Here is a 21,002-nt window from a genome sequence, read left to right on the forward strand (position 1 = left end):
GCTATATTTTTACCATTTTCGCTTGGGTTTAGGGTTAGAACAACTTTTTGTTATATAAAAATGACATCCTAACCCAAACCCCAACTCTAACTCCAACTCCAAGCGACCATGGCTTAAATATGGACAAAAAGATGGAGAAACCTGTATATTAAATAACCTCATTTTGCAAATCTAAAATTTAACCCTAAACTCAAGCGAAAATTGTTTAAAAAACAGAAAAAAATAGAGAAAACCAATAAATAAAATGACAAAAAAGATGCACCGTTTAAGTGAATGGGAAGGACTGGCGTATCATATGCACGCCAAAGTGGAATTTGGCGTATGTATTGCACAATTTTTACACTTCGTGCTATTTATACGCATCTACATGAGACTTTATTAATTTATATTAATTTATGTAGATTAATTTATATAGATTTTCACAAGATGTTCAAAAATCTTAATTCACATAGAGTCTATTAATTTTAAAGTGCTAAATTATGTTAATACGTAATACTGTATAGACTTAAAATAACGCACTTTGAGGTGATTTTCCCCTACAGGGATAAGATTAGTCCTAGACTAAAATAAAAAGAGCTGTCCAAACTGAAAACAACTTGCACTGACATATCTTAAAATACATCAGTGTCATTTCATTTGCCTCAAAATGCACACAAGTAATGTTTTTAGCAGTGGCGGCCGGTGACTTCTTTTTTCGAGGGCACTCGATGCGAAGTTCGTCACAACATGTATGTAGCCTGTCATGAGTGGGGTTCCTTATTTCAAAATATGTGTTCTGTGCGTCGAGTGAACCTATGTGCATCACGTGTCTTGTCAAAATAAGTGCCTGCTGCGGACGCGTCTAAAGTGTTTATGATAAAAGAGACGATCATGTTTGGCAGTTACTCGCATAGTCTCATGCGCAATCACAGTTTACTGTTAAGGGAGTGTCTTGCGTGTATTTTGTGAACGTGAGCGTCTCTTTTATCATAAACAATTTTGACGCGTGTGCAGCAGGCACTTATTTTGACAAAACACGTGATGCACATGGTTCACATGACACAACAAACACATACTTTGAAAACGCAAGCAACACACAAGACACTCCGAACACTTATTTAAAATTTGCACCCCTCGGATGAGCAGTCATTAGCCGCTAATGGTTTTTAGCAAGGTATGTTTGTTAAAAATAGTTATATTTACTAATTAGACTAAGGCCTAGTCCTGATTTAAGTGAATCCCTGTCTGGGAAACCACCCCATAATGTGTGTGTGTGTGTGTGTGTGCATGTGTGTTGTAAAGTAAGCATTTTTTGTTACTCACTACAAAGCTGTTGTCTTTAGGGTTAGAGGAAAGCGTCATTCCAAGTCTCATCCTCTCCTTGCGCTCGGAGACATTTGTCAAGGATATCCTTCCTTAAGGAAATAAATGGATGGAGTTACAAATGTGCAAGCAAAATGAAAGGCTGCGCTCTGAATCTGAGTCTAAAATCAGACCGCAATCCATATGTGACTTTAATACAGGGCTTCCTCTAACCATAAACTGATTTGGTAATCCTGTCTAGACATTCCTGAATTTATCTGCAATGTGCATCCCATCACGTACGTGTGTGCTTTTGTATGCATGTAAAGTACTTATGAAACTGGCTGTATCTACATTCAACACTACTGTATATAAAACACATATGGCACAACACAGATGTGTTCTGTAGCAGGAAGAGCCCAGATGTGCACATGTAAACTCTATTAAGATCAGGAGAGGTTTTGCATGAACCAGTGTGGTGCCCACATTTGCTTTTCACAAGGCATGCCTGGTAACACTTTAACCAAACCGCAAGGCTAACCCTTGTTTAACTCACTATGAAAGCTTTGTAAAGTAATTATTTAAGACCTAGTTCATTTTACCTAGATTGAGTTTGGTGCAGCTGGGCCCTCCAGATCTTCTGCTTAGAGGACATTTGTAAACGTCTCCTGTCTGATGCTGTCCATTTGTTTCCAGCGGGGCTCCTACCAGTAACCTAGAAACATTCACAAATCCAAAGTCATAAATATTAGCACTGACATTCGGCAATATTCAAAACGTCATAAAAATTTATAAGCACAAAGCAGGTGTGTAATTCGGTTCCCAGTACAGTATATAATACAACAGCCGGAAGCTTGTTGATTTAAGCTCCCGGGGCCATTTAAAGGAGTTTAGTGGAAGTGAATCAATGAGGGATGACAGGTGAGTGGACTCTTCTGGCACAGGAATGTTTAAACAGGTTTGGTTTTATGTTGACGTCTGAGGTAATGTATCAATGGTAGCTAACGCGTAAGACGGTTAGGTATGCAGTAGCCGCTGAGAACTGTTTGCGTGTATGTTGAAATATGTGCACATGTATCCTATGACCCAGATTGACTTAATGCAATGCTCCATTAACAGTGGCTTGAGACGTAATACTGCTCCTGTAGAGAGCATTCAGGGACACATGCATCACTCAGGTACAGATGAAGTCTATATACACTCTCGGAAAAAAAGTTTGAAAGTTGTCACTGGGCTTTTAAAAAAGGCCCTATATGTACCGTTTTTGTGCAGATATGTACCTTTGAGGTACCAGTATGTACCTTTGAGGTACCAATATGTACCTTTTAGGTACAAATATGTACCTTTTAGGTACAAAAGTGTACTTTTTTTCAAAAGGTACCACCCCAGTGACAGCTTTTGTACCTTTTTTCTGAGAGTGTACTGCACAGAGTAGTCAGTACTTCTCATTAATGTTGCACGATGCATTGATGCTTCAAAAGTACCCCGATTCTCGGAAATTTAAAAAAACGTCACGATTCCTAAATTTATTAGTAGCGATACTTCTAATGCTGCATTTACACCAGCCTCATTATTTCCTACACTGTAAAAAATACTTTGCTGCCTTACATTTTTTGTTGAATCAACTCAGATTTACAAGTCATTTCACCCTACTATTATTTATCTTGTGACAACTCATCTCTGTTGACATGACTTGTAAATCTGAGTTGATTTAACAAAAAAATTTAAGGCAGCAAAGTATTTTTTACAGTGTATTAATTATGGTTATGTTATGGTTAAGTGAATGTTAGAAGTTATCACTATAACCACTGCATACAGGGATGTTTTTCATATTTTGTTCAAATGTTTATTATATCTGCTGTTCATATGTGCATTTATTAGTGTGTTATATTATTAGAATGTTGTCCCGGTTTTAAAATAAAGCACAGCATTGAGATTTGAGAGTGTTTCTCCCTTTTCAGGAAAAGTATCGGGAATCGCCGTTCTCGACCTGCATCGTTACAGAAACAATCATTTTGGTATCGTGACACCACTTCTCATAGAAGCATGAAGCTTTTAAATGCACATTCACTTACCAGTCATGCAGGGCTTAATTAACTACAGCAGTCACCAAAATAGCAGAGATCCTTTGAACTATTTATGTTAGAGACACAGAATTTTGTTGTGTTGACAGCGATCTCAAGGAGAAACCTGTTTGACACATTTTGATGTCAGCAGCAGCCCAGGATGGGGCCTTAAATATCATTTGACTACATAATTAGCTTATGGCAAGGACAGCAGTATGGTACCATTAAATACGCTATGAAATGTGAGGAAGTGTGACAGTAAAACCACACTAAACATGGGAAACAAAAGTCCATTCACTGCAAACGGACAGAGCTGTTTTTATGATATGTGGGTTATTTGTCTGCCTTTTTTAAAGAGTGCATGGATCTTTAGTAAAACAATACATTTTCTCAAGAGCGGCACACTAGCTTCATCCACTGCAATTTAGGGGTTACTTCACAACTTAAACTGTGATCGTAAACAGTAGGTTTGTTTATTAACTCGCTTTTTAAAAGCAAGTTGGGTGTAATTATTTGGAGCCATTGCTTATAAATCTTGAGGTTCAAGGTTATATAGTCTTTTTCAGTGCATTCTGTTAGATTTAAAACATTCTTCCAAAAACTGACAAATCTTAGTAGCACAGTTTTAATCTTATGCTGACTTTGATGGGGAGTAAAGATTAATGCTCTACACGGAAGCAAAACCCATTCCGTGCGATTTAGTGAATTGATATCTGACACTCATTTATTGCATATCCAGACCTCCACGAGTGTTCAACAAAGGTCAGGGGTCTCCATCATGGGCCCCTGGAGTCGACTTGAAATACTTCTCTGTTTGGCATATTTCACCGGTAAAAATCTAGACAACTAACTTCGAACATGTTTAACATACAGATGTGAGCCTTTACTTGTAATTACAGCACACCCACATGCTTTTTACAGTGGACTTATGGAATTAACAAGAAACGTTCAGCATATGTTTAACCGGTTAACCTAAAAGACACATTCACACAAATTTCACACTGTGTTTGACAGTAGTCTGAAATGTGCATGAATATGAAAATAAGCTTACACACAAGTCTTCACCTTAAAGTTCATACAAATATTTTCAAAAGTCTCTGGAAATAATTTTAGCAGAAAGAGCGCAGACTGTGCGCATACCTTCACTGCCATTAATATTGTGATTCTAAGTGGTGTTATAGCTGCCTTTGGCGGAGCGCTTTACACTTAAGTTCAACTCGGGACACAGTTACCTAAATAAAAAAGGATAAAGAAATAGAAAGAGAGATGTGCATAAGAATGAGGGCTATTGTTGCTATGATTTAATAGTCTAGCCATACTTCCAGAGCAGTGGCACAGTGAGCTGTTATTACAATCAGACTCAAACTCATTAGGGTCAAGAGTTTTTTCTGCGGCGAGGTAGCAAAAGAGCGAACAGCGATGAATGATTGAGCCTCGCAAATACACGCTGCTTTACATATATTCAATCTACCACAAAACTCTGCACTACCAGCTCAAACCCTATATGGAAAAGGCAAAGTCATCAATGTGCGAATGTTTTTCACATTTGGGGAAGGAGAAAACTTGTGCTTATGGTATTATGGTGCTGAGGTCTGTAGAAGTGTCAGTGAGTGCAGTGACATGCTGTTTCATCACACTCATATACTGCGTGATGGGAGAGAAAGCGAGAGGTGCTCTTTCCTTCTTAAACCACACAGCCTGTGACTAAGTGAGTTATTGAGTGACAACAACATGCTATACTTCATGTTTCTGAATATCAAAGTGACTTTTCCATGAATTTAGATATCTGGTCAGACACACATTCTTAGTATATCTACTTAAACCAACAAAAATAATTCATGCTTAAGCCAACATTGTGCAAATTCTGCTACTGTGTATATGCAACAAATTATTTTAAAGATTTTGAAAGCATGCAAAAATGACTCTTCTAATTAAAAAAAAAAATCCAGGGTAACTTGTGCCACATAGAGACTAGATGAAGAGAAAATCAAATAATGGCGGCAAGGTCACTAAGGGATTTTCAAAGATGAAATTGAGATACCCTGGATGATGTGCTCATTGGTTTGTAACTGACTAAAAATGGGAACTTTAAATGATTTGGTCAGACAATCTGCAATGTTATTTACTCTCTTCCCGCCATTGAAGAGTTAACTCATCAATTAAAGCTGCAGCCCGGCACTTATTTGGGTTTAAAAATAGCCCAAAAAAATCTGCTTGCCTTAGCTCGATTCAAAACGGTAAGCTTGTAATAATGATTTTAATTCCAGTGGTACAGGTGGATTTTCGCAGGACATTCGAGCACGTCTTTGCCTCATTACGTCACTTCTGAACACATAAAAAAGGAGACCCGGCTAGTAGGTTATATTGCGTGTGAGGATGATGGAGGTGGATATTTATAGCCTTTCTCACAGCACTTGGTGAACATCCTTACTATCAAGATAACATAATAGCAAATGTAATACACGATATGTAGAGAAATACACGTCATGCATGTAATGCGTCCTCGTTTGTAAACAATACATACGCGGACGCGTGTAACAAGGATATTATATGACAGCAAATATAAATGAAAATAAATGACTTACTACAGGAATATTAATCTTTCTCCAGTCGATCTTCCATTGATATATAAAGTTTCCCACTGGTGTAAATAAAGTATCTAACTAAGATGAATGCTTCTTTACTTTTCCTCATTGTCCAGACATAACTGAAGATCTTACTCACGTGTGTATATAAGGTTTATCATCCCAATATGCAGTATTTAGTCTTTAAATTGGATAAAAAATGCAGATAATTAAGTTAGCCATGGCAGTATCCACAGCTACACAGTGATTGACAGATTCTCCTCAATACATTGTGTTTATCCGCCCTGTTTCGTGCCGATGTACAACCCACATAAAGTTAATAATATCCCGAATAGCTGCAATTGCAGATTTCGAACAGAGATGTCGACAAAGAGGAATAACGTCGGACTGCAGCTTTAAGAGAAAATGCTTCCCTGCAATCTGTTTTACCGCTATTATCCACCAGGTGGCGCTCTTACCCAACTTATAAAACCCACAAGTATCCCCTTAGGCCAAACAGTTCAAACTCTGTATGTTTTGATGATCGCTCTGAATCTGATCTCTATCAAAAGTCCTTAACAAAAACGCAATTATCTCAAAATTTGGTCTTTTTGAAGAAACCTACCCATATTTGAGAGGTGATAAAAAGAGAACAAATGAAGGTCTTATGAAACTTTTTTTAAGCAGATGGTCTGTTCATAAAAAATGCTGCGCTGGCTGGGAACTTTAAAGGAACAGTATGTAGGATTGTGGCCAAAAGTGGTATTGCAATCACAAAACTTTTTACAACTCCACTTTTTAAATGACAATATCCTGGCCAGACCACTGTTGTGAGTGATATAAGTATTTGAAATGAAAATGATTTCTTAATGTCTAGTGACATATCAGGGCCATTTTATGATTAATTGACATAAATTTCTTACATACTCTTCCTTTAAAAAAAACACTGGTGTGGAAACAGTTAAAGGGATAGTTTACCCAAAAAATGAAAATTCTGTTATCATTTACTCACCCTCATGTTGTTCTAAACCTGTATGAGTTCATTTCATTTTGATGAACACAAAAGAAGATAATTTGATAAATGATGATAAGATGATGACAGAATTTTCACTTGTGGGTTAATTATCCCTTTAAAGATATTCCACAATACAAGAAAGTTATTTTCATTCAAACAATATTGCTTTGTATACCAAAAACCTGGTCCAAAATCTTTCAATGAAGCATCTTTTCTGTAAAAGTTAATTTATTTGTATAATGCCTTTCACAAATAAAACCGACTTGAGGGTTTGAGGGTGATTTTAGGTGAATTTGAGCCTAGAGATGACGAAGGCATCAAACCTCCTGCTGTCTGTGGAATTCAGAGCTCACAAGACGCACAAAGGTCACAACTCAGCAAGGAATTCAAACTGCAACCTCTCGAAAATAAACAGACTATGTGTACGTGTTATGTTTTATGTGTGTCTGAGTGTCTTCATGTGTCTACACTTGTCTGTACATCAATCCTTAGGGATCTAGGACAATTCCATAGATGTGCAACTGTGGCCACCCAGATACAAATTCCATTGGCATCCAAAGCTCTTTGGAAGTTAACAAGTAAGTTTAATATAAGGATATTTCCAAAATGTCAAATTAGCTTCTGTAACTGACTAACCGACTGCATTATGAATGTCTGTGAGGAATTTATGTCTTATAGGTCATAGCTGTGGATCATTATTTATACTGGAAACCACTAACATGAAAAAAACTTTTATTGGCACATATAGTTACAATTATACATTTAAAACTTACTCATCAAAAGTTAGAATATGACAAAAAAATATCAATGAATGCATTTACAAAATCCTAACCCAGCCCTGTTTCCACTGTTGTACTGCTGTTTAAAAGCTTCTTTTTTTTGATCCTGAGATAAAGAGTGAAAGTCTGTGAGATGAAGTATTTGGGATTAGCTGCTGTAAAATTGGGGTTATCAACTATATTTAGTGGCTTTTAAATCAATGCTTTTAAGCTGTTGAAAAGTATTTGTCTTTGAAATGTGCAAATATATTAAAGAAAGGATCTTTGATGATTAAAGGAGTGCACAAGTTAACTACAGCAAAAACTACAAGCACACAGTAAATATAAGACACAAACACGCCAAATTCTTGGAATAGCCAAATAATCAAAACGTCCTTTGCTCCAAAACACCCACATGCTCACTATAAATTGTGCAATGAGAGCTACAGAATCTGCTATTATCAAAATAGAGACTGTCACTGGGATCTGCTTTAAACTTGTACTGAAAGTGTTTATGGGTTAATATGAACACAAAAAGTATTTTTTTTAAAGAAATCTAAATTATCAGCTGAATTTTTGTCATAAACAAGAGAACATGGTGTCATTTTTGGTGCATGAGAAAACAACAAAAATGTGTATAATCCTAATTTAAAATAACACTGGACTGGCTATTTCGCCATTTTTATATGCTACTACTAACTGCATGGTATACGTTTTTGCACTCTAATTTGTGGAACATCATTTTAAAGTTTAGGCTGTAATTACGAATCTGCTAATAAACATGGCAGGACCAGTGAAGACTCTTCCAATATAGTGTATAAAGTACATCCAGCACACATGGTGAAAGTGTTCCAAACTATCCGGTTGTACAGACCTGACATAAAATGCATATTCCTACATCATTTTAAGATTCTGAGAAAAGAGAAAGTGACAACGTTATACTCCCTTTAAACCCAAGGACTCTTTGGTTTCTGTAACCACAGTTGATGTGCATGTTGCCAATCCCTCATTTTCTATACCACTAAAACCTTTTCTGTGCCTCTCAAAGTTGCATAAGAAGAACACCTCTTTCCACTGCATGCTACTGTGATTGACATGGTTATTGTGATACTCAATGCACAAGATAATTTGTAATAGTTTACTACCCTATTTTTAACCATTTTAGTATGTATGCAATGTGCAGTATGCTAATATTCCACACAGATAGACGACTTGGACGACCTATTCAGTGCACTGCCATACAGTATACTGAAATAGACCGTACCTGGCAATCACATTGCATGTTCAACGTTTCCTTCTTTGTCTAGACTTACGAAGAAGTAAAACTAAATGTAATTTTTAACATGTTTTGTTGAATCATTACTTGATTAAATAAGGGATAACAGCATTTCCAATGGGTGCAGCACATAGTGCCCAATCCTTTTTTTAGCATCACCTCGGCTGGGATTCCAAGCAACCTGAGCTGATACCAAAACGTGACGCAAAAACACTGTAGATCACTGATTGGTCTGAGAGAATTGTCACTACCAGCGTCATGGCTAAAATGTAAAAAATTAGCTTTACCTTCGTGCTAGCTTGCGCTGTCTCGTGTGCTTTGCTGTAAGTTCCTCAAACTCCCTTTAAGCTATGAAAAACATCCACAGGTTTTCCCAGACTTGCAGTTTGTGGTGGCACATTCGCAACGCGCATGTCCGCATATATGCTTAAATGCAACTTAAATGAGGCTCAGTGGAGCGCGTCGACTGACGCCACGGGTGTTTGTACAGAAACTGTCATGTGACACAGAGGTAGTGATAAACACGATGTGCAAACATTTATTTGTGGTGGTCAATTAGAATTTTGTGGCGTACTGAGAAATAAATAAATGTATGGGAATATACAACGACGCTCCCACTTGTATGATGTCACAGCAGTAGGCAGCACAAATAATGACACGCCAATAATCCCTCCCACTCCGAAGTGTTACTAAACTCGATGGAAAAGCTAACCAAGCCAAAGTGAGATGAGCTTACCAGACCTGACCCAAACCAAACCGTATGGTACAATGCAATAGAAAAGCGCCATTAGTGTAGTCTCAGATTACCGGGCCAGGAACAATGCCTTTGAAGCTAAAGATCTTTTGCGAGTCAACGTCACAGTTACGTCACGCGCGCAATGTTGTGGCAGAAAAACAGTGGAAATGAATGAGACACGAGTGAAACGAACAATATAACTCACTAGAAAATGTCTTGTTGTGCTGTTGAGTGTCAGAATAGGAATGCCAAAATAGATGACCTTCATTTTTATAGTATATCGTCGTCAAAGACACCATTTAAAAATAAACGTAGGTGTTTATGGTTGTAATAAGCCCTCAAGTGGACAGACTGGAGTGATGAAATCATCTGAAAATCTTTTAATAATTGGAATAGAAAATAATTAGAGAAGATATCCGGAGTTCTGTCGAAGTCTGTTCCCTCTGTGTGTCTCTTATAGCGTTTTCATCGCGTTACGTTTATAATTTATTTAGAAAGATTAAAGATTTGAATGAGTTCATAATATCAAAAATATTACCATTTATTAAAGTTGTATTATTAAAGTCATATTTTTTTCGTTTTCTATTACTTCTTTTTACCTTCTATCTTAGCCTATGTCTTCTTCCTGTTTGTTCTAAATTATGGTGTTTTACTAATAAATATATAAACATAGCACACACACACACACACAATGTAAAGTGTTAATAATATATAAACAGGCCTATACAAATTAATTTGTATGTAAACAAAATAGTTTTAGAACAAACACGTAGGCTAAAAATATAAGGAAGAAATTGAAAACAGGAAAATGATGAAATATTTAATAAATGATATTATACAGAATACATGATAGTATTGCTCTTATAAGTACTTCAGCAATTCATACTGTAAAAATTATTGATTTACTAATAAAGAACAATACATATACATTACATACATGCACACATATCAGTAGTCAAGCCATTTTTAATTTATTTAAAAAAATAAAAACGGTGAAAACGTTATAAGAAACATTACACTTAAGGGAAATATAGGGGAAACAGACTTCTACAGAACACCGGATCCATAAAAATCACAGTTTAATGCTAAAACACTTCACACAGCTATTGAGAAGCATTCACTTTCTGCCACCAGTTGTGCTCCGCCCACAAAAAACGTCATCTCTGTTTGCAAACACGCAAAAGGTCGATTGCTACCTCTGAAGTAGTTGAAACCTCATTCACACAGTACTTTGGTCCCAGAAAATAACCGTAAAATTGGCAGACAAGCTTCTGTGTGAACGCAAACACATCCAGTAAATGTTCTGGGATTGCTGTAAGGGGCGTGTCGCAGTGAGGACGCCCTTATCATGGCAACGTGAAATTATGGTTCAGCTATTTAAAATGAGGGGTTTACATGCAGATTAACTTTTAGGACAAGAAATGTCTGCAAACTTGACTAAAGCAGATATCAGGTAGCTTGTCACTCTCCGCGCTGAAGCGGAGATCATTCACCAGCATATAAGAATACCGTGTCACGCGCTCATATGAGCTTATAACAAACAAAATTACCCGCATGTCATCGCAACAAAATATATCATTCAGCTCTTAAAAACGGAGGTTTAAAAACACATTGATAATCACGATGAGTAATGTCTTAACTGGACTGAAGAGACCTTGTCAAATATCCACTCTGAAGCTGAGATCATTCACCAGCATACTAGAATGGCACGTCATGGCCAAGCGCTCCTGCATAGTCTTATCATAAACAAAAATACACGCGAGTGGTTTCTGGAGAGAGAAATAATGGATAATAAGCAAACTTCAGACCCTGCGGAAAAAAAACTACCAAGTGCAGGACTTTAAATCCGTCACGTGTCTTTCCGGGATATTTACGGTATCTGGTTGAACGCACACAGATTCCAGCAAATCATTGGCAGTGTGAATAAACCAAAAATCAAACGATCCCGGACCATGCATTTCCGGTGTACTTTCCGTAATGTCTGTGTGAAAAGGGCTTTAGTCTCCACTGACCCCCAGTCAACCATATGTCAAAATACTTTACTGAAAATTATAGAAATCCTGCCCAGAGCAACAAACTGCATTATAAATAACTTGACCTGTCAGAGTAATGTACAATGTGTTTTCCACGCTCAGGGGTTGTAAGAATGGCAAGGCACAGATCAGACTCCATTACTTTCTTGGACGAAACATTGTCCACTGAGGATCTGACTGTGCTAATCAAGACGTTTCCTTAGTCAGACTGTGCAAGAGCACATCACTAAACACACGCACGAGTATATAGCCAGAAGTGTTTCGGTGGCCAGAGCATTTCCTCTGTTCAAATGATCTGAGGTAGCCTTACCACATAATGACGATTAGCTACTGTCTGTAGCCAAGTCCTGCAAAACCCTTTTTCCTCTCCTATCACCTACAGTCAAGCCAGTATAAATACAGCACAAGCTCCCTAATGTCTCTCTGTCTCCCACAGACACAGAAAAAAACAGATGAGAAAAAAAGAGCAAATATTATTTTATTCTTTATCTCATCAGAAGGTAGTGTCAGCTTTCACTGAGTTAACTGTTTGTGACCCAGAGGTAAACTTAAACCGGTGTTAAATAATATACTGACTCACTCAGTTATTCAACTTCTCAATCAACATCTCTCAGCTGTATTTGTAGTTTAGTGTGTGTCTATGTTGATATGTGTATTTTGCATTGATTGTTTATTCTGTGTGAGAGCGCCTTGTGAATCACTCATTCACTGCACGGATCTCCAAGAATATGATACGCACAAACACACACAAGCCACGGCAGACACACATGCCACACTGAAAATTTCCTTTGGCCTGTTAATGGTTTCCAGATGCAGTGTGAATGGGGCAGAGACAGAACGGGGGGCTGTTTGGCAGGCGCTCACTTAAAAAAGTCTTTGTTGATATCACCCTACATCAGTCCAGCTAAACTGACAACACACACTCACATTTTGACTGCATACCAAGCCATTTAGTTATTATCTGGGGAATGTGAGGTAGAAAATATCATTTTCATGATCTTACAGTAAGTACAATGGGAAAAATTATCATTACAAAGAGAAACAGATGAAACTCGTTGAAACTAAAGGATGCTCTTATTTCATATGAAGAAGAGTGACTCTTCAGTGATATGAAGATAAAGAGGTGAATGAGAGGTGAATGACATTTACACTTATTTTTCTAGCAGATGCTAAAAAGTGACTTACAATTGAGAGTAAACACATTATATGGCTGAAACACATTATAAAAACTATGAACTATGTAGTACTAAATTGTGGAGTAAGACAAGTTCGGCCTAAAATCATGGCTTGATGACCCACTGGAACCACTGAGCATGGCCCTGCCCCTAACACAATCGTGAGCATCCATTCAGGTTGTAGCGGTATTTGAACGTTTTGAGCGACGGTGACATGACAACGACAACTATCTCCGCAAATGGGCATGATTTTAGCACCGACAGAGGACTTGTCCTCGGTGTATGGAAACAGAGAATCCTGCTTCTTTATCCAAAGATTTTGATAACTTATTTTGTTTACTGTGTTTTTTATCTTCTAATTTGGCTAGACAGTTAACACATTTTTCTGTTGTGTGTCAAACTCAGAACACATGTTTAATATTGCTTTATGCAGACCTTAAGCACAAACACAACAAACCAATGCCAGCAAAGTAGCACAGATTGTGAGGTCAGCTCACATTAGATACGCTTACATGCAACCAAATAATCTGTTTGTAATCATATTGATGGCTCAATTGTATTGAAAAGCCTTCATGTAAACACCTTAATCAATACCGTTGAGGATGCAAATTTGGATCGTATTGAAGGGAGTGGTGTACTCTGATCTGTGATCCGATCCGCAGGAGAAAAGTACGCATGTAAATGCGTGAATCATAGTATTTTCTCAATCGGATGCAAAAATACTTTGTGCACATGCGCAGAACATTTGTGCTCAAGTTCACGTCTTATATTAAACTTTTACATCACATGATTCTCGTCACAGAAACACGCAATAGCAAGGCAGTGGCATCACGCATTATTAAGGTAAGGTTCCTGGGGTCACGCGATGTACATTCTGCTGCGTTTATGTGTACTTTTAAAACATTAGGCTAGTTAAAGCAATAAAATAGCGTTGTTACTTTTGAAAAGTGTGTTTTCATCACCTATATCTGAAAACTTTCTCCAACTCCATTTTGACTTTAATCCAGAGATAAAGCCTGAACTCGACGAGAGATGCTGTCCGCAGCAAGGCGTTGCCAAGTCCTCTGCTTTTTTGGAGTTTAGATTTGAGCTACTAAACGGTTTCCACCAGTTTTTTTTCTCCGGGTCAAAGATGAAAGTATTTTGTTCATTAGTTATTGGTATTTGGCCTGTGAATAGTCATTGGGATGCTTTTGGGCTAGTTTTGAATGTCCATTTGGGATGGTTCAAATATGCGAAACTGGCAACCCTGGCTATGCGTTTGCGCAGACGTTCGGTTCAGATTCTATAGAATGTACATGTAAACGAACATTTTAATTAGATTGCAATCTATTTGTGCATGTAACTGTAAACTGTCGTCGTGACCTTCAATCGTATTAAATTCAATCGAATCGACAAAATAAGTTCCCCTGACACACCAAACGGATGGCGGCCAAGTAGCATGTCTGTTCAGCGCCTACATAAGATGAGATGACTTTCCATATCAGCAGGTGGCAGTTGTCAGTATTCATGGCTGAAAATGATCTAGTGACTGCTGCTTTGAGAAAGAATTCAGATGTTGATTCCCACAGAATTCATTGTTTTTAAGAAAATTGTTCCCTTGATTAAGCCATTTGGTGTCAGTCTTACAGGTGCGAAACACAGAAAAACATTTGGTCAGATGACGCTCAAAACCTCTCCGAACAACACTGACCATCGGCTTGGTGTGTACTGGGCTTTAGAAACATCTGGACAGGTTTACAGGTGAATGCCACTGCTGATGTGAGTTGATTTATTGACATTAATGATATTATAATGTTGCTTAACCAATATTAAAAGGGAAATATTATGAAAATCTGACTTTTCCATGTTTAAGATAAGATAAAGTTTCCATGTTACAAGATAAAGTAAAGAGGTGCTACTTACCATTTCTGTCCACCAGCTATGTGTTGTTGAACAGTGTAGCCAAACTGCGTCTGTCTGGGACCCTTTATGATCCTGGGATTTCTGGTGTCAATGTTAAAACAGTCATGGAACCCTGTAAACAGAAAGAAAATTCAAACATTAACCATCTACATTGGGTACAGTGTGTTTAGACTTATAACTACATTACACTCTGAGAACCACTGGGTTAAACAACCCAACATAGGTTAAATCAGGGGGTTTCAAACTACCCCCTGTAGACCACAGTCCCCCAAATATGATGAACCTTTTCTGAGAGACAACATACCTCATATTCTTATGTAGAGCAAATATAATTGGCTACACTTAGAGTAATGCTGTATGTATGAATTATTTGTACTGCAGAAGACAATAAATAGTTTCATAGCAGCTTTACAAAGAATACTGCCTTACAAACCTCAGTGAGTAAGATAAAGGGGGCTGTAACAGGAAAAACATACAAGAAAGATTCAAAGCAATTATAAACACTTTAATGTATGTACCAAGAAGTCGGAGGTAAACACCAAAAAATATGTTTTTCTTCTGCATTTTACTGGGGACCCGCTAGAACCTCATGGAGGCCCCCTAGGGGTCCCCAGACCCCATTTTTTGTGTGTATTTGCACTGGCAACAGATCCTAGGATCCCTGGTTCAGGAATGATCCCAATCTAAAGTAAGATTTTGTAGTGGCTAGACTGAAGAGTTGCTGCCAGCCCTAAAGAGTCTTAACCAGCAGTGCCTGTAATCATACATAGAGTTATGTACTATACACAGCTCACAGACCGTTAAAGGGATAGTTCCCCTTGAAAATGAAATTTCTGTCATCTTTACTCACCCTCTTTGTTCTGCTGAACACAAAAGAAGACTTTTGTGCAATGTTTGTAACCAAACCATTTTTGAGCACAACTGACTTTCCTACTATGGAGGTCAAAGGTGATCTTGTTTCCTACTTGATTACTAATATCTTCCTTTGTGTTCAGCAGAACAATGAAATTTATACAGGTTTGGAACAACTTTAGGGTTTTTTAAATTTTTATATTTGGATGAACTATCTTTAGCAACACTAAAGAGTTTTTTTTACCTTAAAATAACGTTTCAAAAACAGGGCGAATGGCACTTTCACATTCGCTTTGCAGCCCTCTATCGGCCAAAACCACTAAAGAAGTTTCCAACCGCCGAGTCGTGGTCCTGTAGTTCGAGTGAAAACTACAAAAACTTGCTTTACGACAGACCTACAATCCAATCAGAGACAGCTTTGCTGCAGTAGGCTAAATTGCTTTAACTTTAGATTTTTATCAGCCATTTGTTTTATATGGCCCTTAAAATACAAATGCTTAGAAAAAGATGGCTCATCATCAGGGAGTTCAAGGGTCTAAGAAGAATTGATTGATTGAATACATTTTTAGACAACTTTTCTTCAAATTTTAATTCCATACTAAAAACAGAAAATGATTTATGTTTTTTAAGTTGTCTTCGTTTACACAGCCTAGTTTAGCTTCTGCTTATGTTTATGTTAGGTCACTGATGCACACTGAATTAACAAACACTCTCATGGAGGTCTTCTCCTGAAGATCACTAATAATCAGTATAATGCTCGTGTCCACGAAGAAAGCCTGTGTGATATCCACCACTCGACCTGACCCTCCCTAACTCTGTCAAAATACTCTGGTGTGGGAGACACAGGATCATTGGACCTCATCACGGACGAGACTAAACAATTAAGCTGTCAATCACCAAAAGAAGCTTGATTTTCTGTCAGTCAAATAAAGAAGCAAAGATGTTATGGCTGACTGACTCACAATGCACAATTCAGTCCAAACTGCAGTACATTTTAAACCTATAGTATATGGCTATAGTGACCCTTTCATCTAAAAAGATCACATGATGGCAACCTGCATATCATACAGATCAGTATCTACTTTATATAAGCATGGCTATTAAAACAAATCTAAAGCAGGTGCTGAACAAAGAAATATAAAAACTTTGATCTAAGTGTAAACACAATGGTGAATTACACTGAATTGCACTGTTAATCTCTTTTATCTGAACCCCTGATGATAGCATATGGATGTCATAACCCTGCACACAGGGTATGTAATGTGTGGGAATGTATCCATTTGATAAAAAAGGATGCAGACAACATGCAATGGGGTTTGATGAAAAGCCTGATTTTCCAGGTTAACCTGCCTCTAGACTGGCCTCTGTACCAATGAAAAGAAGCAGAAAAAAAACTTCCTCTGGATAACATTAGAAGACTTAGAGAAAGGCTTGTTGTCAGTAAACATGAATCAGTTTGTTTGTGATAATGCTGACAAGTGTAGTATCTGATTCATGGATGTAAAAAAGTCTCTGTCTCTCTCTCTTCCTTTCCTAAATTCTCTGTCTTTAGACAGAAGAGTAAATGATGACAGCCTACTTTAGTGTTAAGGATGATGTAAAACCATATTTGCACATTAATCTGGTCAGTCACAAAGAATGCAAAGGCGATAATGTAGACCACATGTTTTCCGAGCTTTACTTCTTTCTTAGAGTTTAGTGTGGGAAAGACAGTGGTAGTCGTCACTTTAGGAATTATCCCTAAGAAGCAGTGTATCCCACTGTGACCAGCAATGAAGACTCACACAGTGAAGCTGAGGACTTTTTTGATCAGATTCTCAGCCTCATGCCCTTCATCCTTCTATAGAAAAGACGGAAACTGATAAAAATGTATAAAAATACGTAAAAAAAAAAAACCATATACTGGCTAGATCAGGGGTCTCCAAACTTTTAGTTAGAAAGGGCTACCACAATGTATAAAACAATCAGGAGGGCTACTTTTTTAATATAGACTACTCAAACCTTTTGGTTTTACTTGTTGATTTTATTTTACTTGTACCTTAAAATGAAAATTAATTCATCATTTACTCATCCTCATGTTGTTCTAAACCTGTATGAATTTCTTTTTTCTGATGAACACAAAAAAATATGATGACATTTAATGGGTACCGTCAACTGTGTGCTTACCATCATTTATCAAAATATTTTCTTCATCATTTATCACAATACTTCCAAAATATTTTTTCCTACTATGGAAGTCAATAATCACTATCTGCTGTGTGTTTACCATCATTTCTCAAAATATCTTCTTTTGTGTTCATCGGGAAAAAAAGAAATTCATACAGGTTTACAACAACACGAGGATGAGTAAATGATGACAGAATTTTCATTTTAAGGTGAACTATCCCTTTAACAAGTAAAATAAAATTAACAATTAAAATAAAAACAAAAAATGCTGTATCATTGTTTAAAATGTTAACATACATAAAAGTAGCCAAGCTAATATAAAAATATTTAATAAATAAATATTAAAATTGACACTATTAACAGAATGTGCTTTGGCAGGCAACTCACAGACTCTGTGCAGGCAACCTGGTGCCCACGGGCAGCATTTTGGAGACCACTGGGCTAGATGTTTCCAGGCTTCAACAATATTAGAGTCAAAGCATCATGTGGTTGTGTATATATATAAAAATAAATATATACATACATCTAACATGCAATCTCTCCCATACAACATCGGAGAACAGACACACCCCTTAAAATCTAAGGAAAAAGATTTAGAGAAAAGAAAGGCAGAGAGGTCCTGGATTCCATTTAAAATCCCTAACATGACAGATGCTTTAATACTGTATGTAACATCAGCAGGTCCTATAGCAGGCTAGAGTGGTTTTTCTGTATGGAATCTACTGCCCAGATAAATAAACCTCAGTACAGTAGCTGCAAGGGTTGTGCTCTGTGTCCAGACTAGGCCTGCACTGCTTCAAGACCACAATTGGGCTACAGTAGCCACACCACAGTTACCATATACATTTTTAGAAAAAAGGGTACAAGAGCTGTCACTGGGGTGGTACCCTTTCAAGATGTAATTTTGTAGAATTTTGGCTTATTTATATTTATATTTATTCATTCAGAGTGTCTTCACTACAAGTAAGTGCAAATAGCGTCCCATACTATAGCACCACTTATGGTCCTATATAAGGTGCTATATAGCACTTAAAATGGTTCGCCTATGGTTAAAAGCCAGTGAACCACTTTTAGTGCTATTTAGCATAATTTTGTAGAATGATAGATAGTGTTCATTGATCCAGAAGGCTAACAGTCTTCCTTTTTTTATTTGAACCATGCAACAATGGGTAGTGCATGTGCTTCAAACACAAGGAACTGTTTACATGATATTACATTTGCACAGTTTATCTAAAGTTACTTACAGTGCATTTTTTTTCGTGATTCACTTTTTTGTGATTCACATCATATAAATTCATATGAAATCGCTACCAGCAAAATAGGTACATTTTCCCATGAGATCAGGCTGTCTCTCACATTGGTTGTCTATCTCTTTCTCCTGTATGTTTACTCGTCGGTAAAGGCATCAGAAAAGCCCTTGAAGATCATTTCTCCACATCTTTTATATCCATATCAAGACCAAATCCTCAAGGAAGACTTTAACCGCAAGCCTAAATTACTGAAGTCACACTGTTCTCCTTATTATAAAACCTTGTTTTGAAAATGGGCATTATTAATGAGCATTTACACATAACACCATCTTCAGAGAGACAGCTGAAAAAACAGTGGCGTTATATCCTGTTGATCTTGTGAGGGAAATAATTTACAAAATACGTAATGTTGCTGCCAGACATCCTTAAGGAGAACAATGTGTGTTGGCGTATTTGTATTGGGAGAGTAAACAAAATGTTCAAACATTTAAAGAGCATCTTTTCTTATCAGAAGGAAGGTATTTAGGGAAAATTACATAAGAAAAAGTACACTTAAAGCTACAATACAGTATATTATACTGTACTAGTCAATAAACAATCACTGGAACCCAAAGCAGAAGTGGTCTTTTCTCTAGACTAGGCCTGAGCCAGATTTGCTCCAGACACAAAAGCTGCTTCCCGGCCAGATCTGCTTACCATACACCACAATCAAATGCGCAATCAAAACTTGAACCCACAACAATCCCACCAAATCAAAGGTGCCAATACTAAACTATTAGATTTGTTAGACCCTAATTAAAGATGCAGCTGTGTACAGCCAAGCCCACATACTGTGACCGGCAACCCATCTACACATCTGCTCACTCATCACTCCCCTCCTTCCAAAATATTTTTGTGAGGAACTACCCTGATGCTAATGAGCTTCACTGATGCCCACTGGCAAGGATTATGAGACAGCAGATTGCCACATGCCGGAAATGCATATATCAAAGCACTGCTTTAAAATCCTCAAGTTCTCAAGAGCGTTATGGCATTACAATATGCGCTGTTCCTCTGAGACTAATATACCCTATATTACACTCACAGATCAAGACCAAAATGACCAGACATCGCTTACTTCATTCCGACTTCTGACTGTGAGCTTTGTGATCTGGAAAGCTCATTGAAGTGCTGCTGAGAGATGACTAGCAGTGGATGAGAGTGATGGGCAGTAAAGGGGTCTGTGGCCAAAATAAACTCTGGGAGGCACGTGGCATCAGCCACAGTCAGGCATTACTCACTGAATTTTGGAATTCCTCATCCACACAATTAATCTGCCTTCATTATAACCACAAACAAAGAGGAAATCCAAGCAGAAGCTTCTGAGATTACAGATTGTCTTTATCCACCATTACAATTAACTGCTAATATCACCAAAACGCACACATGCAAAAGATAAATATGCACCCTAATTGGTTACACAATATATCAGTTAAAACAACAAATATAATTAAGGATTTTGTCAATTCTACTATAGTACAAAAAGGAAGACTGAAAGGCTGACAGTATAGGGGAAATTTTAATTTTAGGACAATATTACAACTGGAGTCACAGCTGGCTTACTGGCGGCAGGTCAAGCTCATAACCACAAAACTAACAAACTCTCAACAAGAAACAGGAATGTATTCACAGATTAATACACACCTCCAGCGCTCTCTCTCTCTCTCTCTCTCTCTCTCTCTCTCTCTCTCTCTCATAGTGCCTTTTATCAGCACTATGGTTCTGTCAGCAATGACACGTCTAACTGCTCCTATTTTCATTAATGATCAAATTATAAAACAAATATTTTCATTCAAATCTCATTCATCGCATATTGAGATTAAAGCCAGACATTGAGATGAACACTAGACGCCAGTTCTCTCCATTAATGGAGTTAATCTAAAACT

General features: G+C 37.4%; 1 protein-coding gene across 1 annotated transcript in view; it reads right to left on the reverse strand.

The window, feature by feature from the left end:
• itga11a (integrin, alpha 11a) overlaps positions 1 to 21,002 on the reverse strand; it is a 63,282-nt gene that overhangs the window by 41,749 nt on the left and 531 nt on the right. The window contains exons 2-4 of the mRNA XM_055203965.2: positions 14,810 to 14,921; positions 1,884 to 1,996; positions 1,303 to 1,394 (exon numbers count right to left, since the gene is read on the reverse strand). Of these exons, the coding sequence (XP_055059940.1) occupies positions 1,303 to 1,394; positions 1,884 to 1,996; positions 14,810 to 14,921 (317 nt within the window). The remainder of the gene's footprint in view (positions 1 to 1,302; positions 1,395 to 1,883; positions 1,997 to 14,809; positions 14,922 to 21,002) is intronic.

The sequence above is a fragment of the Misgurnus anguillicaudatus genome, chromosome 21, assembly GCF_027580225.2.
Source record: "Misgurnus anguillicaudatus chromosome 21, ASM2758022v2, whole genome shotgun sequence".
In the NCBI taxonomy this organism is placed as follows: Eukaryota; Metazoa; Chordata; class Actinopteri; order Cypriniformes; family Cobitidae; genus Misgurnus; species Misgurnus anguillicaudatus.